Below are 3,278 nucleotides of genomic sequence, written 5' to 3'. Positions count from 1 at the left end.
GCTGACGACGACATATAAGAAGGAAACACATCAGCGTGTGTTGGTTTGCTGTGGGCCTAGAAAGCAAGGTATGTCGTTCTGTCATAAGGGACGTATTCCTTTCATCATCTTGAACCTTTCTGGGTGGGGATGGGCTCGTAGCAGCGCGTCAACGTAACCTTGGTTTTCAGGAATGTTTGGGTACAAGCCTACAATTTACATGCCAAAGGTGCATTGCATATCTTACCCTCAGATGGTTCAATGGAAGTCTGACACCGACCCAACCTAGTTCGAAAGATATTTACAAAGTAAACCCGCTTCGTGCCCTGTAGCGCAGCTTTGATCTCACTTGTCTCCCACCGCCTTCAAAAACAATGCGCCAACATGGCCATCTTCACGCTCCCTCCCTCAGATACCAAAGGGATTAATCTTCCGATGGCACCCCCACGTCATTGCTTGATGCGCAAAACAAACGAAGTTGGCTTACAAGGCACTGCTGCGCTGCGTGCTAATCTCGTTGATTTTGAGACGACAACAGCGGGATTGGGTATTTCGTGCATACCTTGCTTGTTATGTGGGGCTACACAGTTTCAAGCCTCTGAAAGCATCCCGAGTTCTTTTGAAGGGTTATAAAATTACGTTGGACAGGTAGTAGATCTTCAGTAAATATGTCCATTGAGAATGATAACCGCGATTATGTCAGGAAGAGGCCAAACAAGGGAGTAAACGTAGCATCCCCAGTGGTCTTTGTAACCGCGGCAAATGATAAGTAGCATCGTTGCAGGCCCAGATCGGCCACCTTGCACAAGCACATGACAAGGCATAGCTACGGCGTAGAATGCTCGCCCCGAAAGGTATTTTCGAGAAGCAGAGGGAGTGCATCAGGATGCGAATAGCCGTTTGGGCCATTTTCGGATGAGCTGGGATCAACCCTTAAACGAAAAACCCTTGGTTGCCCGCCGGCAGGATTGTGTCGCAATACCAGTGCCCCCTCTTGTGGCCGATCTTCCCCCAAGTAAGGCCCCGGATCTCCCACAAGTTTCACAACGCGCATCACCACTGTTTTGGTTCCTGCGTGTTCAGGCAGCTTTGAAAGCTCAAAGCGCGCCAAACCCTTACCTAAAAAGTCACTAATCAGTTTCGACTCAATTTTTTTTCCAGAAAGAGGTCATCCGCACTGGTGAATGGAGAGTCCTTCTTGTAGCCTATGACTTGCGTTAAAAAGGGGCAATGTAAGAGAACCCTTCGGTAAGTCGAGTCGCCCACCACAAAGAGGTTCATGTGAGCTAATGCAAAGTCTACAGGGAATACTTGGTGCAGTGAATGCAAAATGACAGCGCTATGCCGAGGACAGGGGCAAGTCTTGGCGACAGTCTTGAGCTTTGAATGTAATGCATCAGAGACAAAACCATCCAGCTGAAGCTGTCGATAGACATCCTGATGAGTTTTATAACTATGAAGAGAAAGGAGGGGAATCTTCCAGATGTCTCCATGTGGAATAAGACAGTCTTCGCCTTGGCTAAAACTCTCAGGGAGGTTATTTGGAGTGAGTCGAAAGCGTACTTCTCCAGAAAGCAGAGGTGCGCCTTGGGGTTGGTGATAGTAGAGGAATCCGGATGAGTTTGGAGGAAACGGGGTTGGCTTGCCATCCATGTCAAAGTACCCGAACTGCCAGCGGCAGGCGGGAAGAATGCAAGTATGCTTCAAGCGAGGATCCTTAAGCATGTCCTTAGCTACGTTCAAAAACCGAACGCCAGGCCGGGCACGATTGGAGAGGTGACTGAGGAAATCGCTGGGCAACAATTTATGTTGGTCCAAGGTAGATACCATCAGGGATTTTCGCTTTGCAGCCTGGCGCGGGTTACTTAGTATTTCCTTGCGGTCTCGACGTGCTGGAACAACATACGGTTCTTGTTTTCAGTCTTTTTCCATACCTTTCAGTCGAAGTCGATGCATGCGAGTATGGTTGGAGGCCCTTCACAAGACATGGACTCTGCCTAAGTCGCGTTCGTATGAATTTGAACACTAGCATCCAGAGTTCAAACTAGTTGATGTTTCTTGACGCGTTTTGATAGCGCGCCAACACCATCAGTTGGCTAGATGCCCGCTACGTAGTTAGCGGGTCTTATCCTACGAGCCACCAAAGCTCTTGCGTGGGTAAGTTTAGCCATGTTTGCCCCCCGGTTCAACCCGTGTTCCTCCACCATGTCCTTTTGTTTCCAGCTCGACGGCTCTCCCGTTTCTGTTGAGCTTTCGTCTGGTCGATCCTATGTGTCTGTCGCTTGTTCGAACCGTTAGGGCTCGTTTTTCTTGCAAATCCAAGGCACACAGCAAAGCCACAATGACTAGGAGGCCACGAAATCAAGATTAAGCAGAAAAGTCAGACACCCCAGCACCCTCAAGCTTTCGCGTAAAGGTGTAAAGCCGCCGATGTTGGCACTTGACAAGGGTCCCATCAATCGGTCGTTCATTTAGAACGTGGCTGGCCCTCCAAGAAGCGGAAGTATGCTCACCTGGGGGAATTTTGAATCACTTGCTGAATGGGTTCAAAAGTGGAAAAAGTGAGTGAATCAAAAGCTTGAACATTCTGAACCAACCCCTCGCATTCTAATCTAGTGGGTTTTTTGTGATATTGAGTGAGTTTGTCGGACTGCCAACCTCTGTGCAGTGACACGCTTACAATCGTACTCAGGAGAAGGGGAAGTGTTACATCAACGATTAGTGGCGTGATGTTAGAGCATTGAGAAACAGCAACGGGCTTAGGGCAAGCTGAGGGGAAGCCTGTTCCTCTGCGGCTTCTCATTGGGTAGGCTTGATTCAAGTTGTCGGTCTCTTTCCCTTTTCTTCTTTTCCTTGCTTGCCGAGCGATGAGCAGCGTTATTTGATTTATGTATCATAACATCACTATAATTATAAACAGATTCAACGATGTGGCGGAGGTTGGGAGAACCTCTAATTTATGTGTCTACCGCTGCGAGGAGCTGGCCGAAGGCCGAGCGACGAGCAGCGTTATTCAATTTATGTAACATAAAACAAAACCAATAGTTTCGAGCGGTCGGCGACGAGCAGCCAATACCAAACAAGTAGATGGTCACTTTACAAAAAAATCCATTTCCTTCTCCAATGTGAAATGCTAGCGCTCCTTGTAGCCATCAGACGGTCACATAAATGAACTTTTTCTGTAACTCCCGCAAAGGAAAGTATTATTTGGATTGGTCAATGAAATTTAAGTACCTAATCGCGGTAGCGGGCTTTGCGCCCGAAGGCGCGCTGCGGTGGTTATAGATGGTTGGGGTGTA

General features: G+C 48.2%; 2 protein-coding genes across 2 annotated transcripts; both read right to left on the bottom strand.

Moving 5' to 3' along the window:
- Nucleotides 1-805: 805 nt before the first annotated feature.
- LACBIDRAFT_308127 (uncharacterized protein) lies at nt 806-2,080 on the bottom strand (the record flags this gene model as incomplete). Its single annotated transcript, XM_001891108.1, has 3 exons — nt 1,886-2,080; nt 1,158-1,830; nt 806-1,098 (listed from the first exon to the last, which is right to left on the bottom strand). The coding sequence occupies exons 1-3, from the start codon at nt 2,009-2,011 to the stop codon at nt 806-808; spliced, it is 1,092 nt and encodes a 363-aa protein (XP_001891143.1). The 5' UTR covers nt 2,012-2,080.
- A 266-nt stretch (nt 2,081-2,346) lies between these two features.
- Nucleotides 2,347-2,908, bottom strand: LACBIDRAFT_308126 (uncharacterized protein; the record flags this gene model as incomplete). The annotated part of the gene is made up of 2 exons (XM_001891107.1): nt 2,517-2,908; nt 2,347-2,461 (listed from the first exon to the last, which is right to left on the bottom strand). Exons 1-2 carry the CDS (start codon nt 2,780-2,782, stop codon nt 2,347-2,349), a joined length of 381 nt encoding a protein of 126 aa, XP_001891142.1. The 5' UTR covers nt 2,783-2,908.
- Between the last annotated feature and the right edge of the window lie 370 nt (nt 2,909-3,278).

Source organism: Laccaria bicolor, genomic scaffold (genome assembly GCF_000143565.1).
Source record: "Laccaria bicolor S238N-H82 LACBIscaffold_392 genomic scaffold, whole genome shotgun sequence".
NCBI lineage: Eukaryota > Fungi > Basidiomycota > Agaricomycetes > Agaricales > Hydnangiaceae > Laccaria > Laccaria bicolor.
Note: the sequence above shows the minus strand (reverse complement) of the source record. Positions and strands in the feature narration are given on the sequence as shown.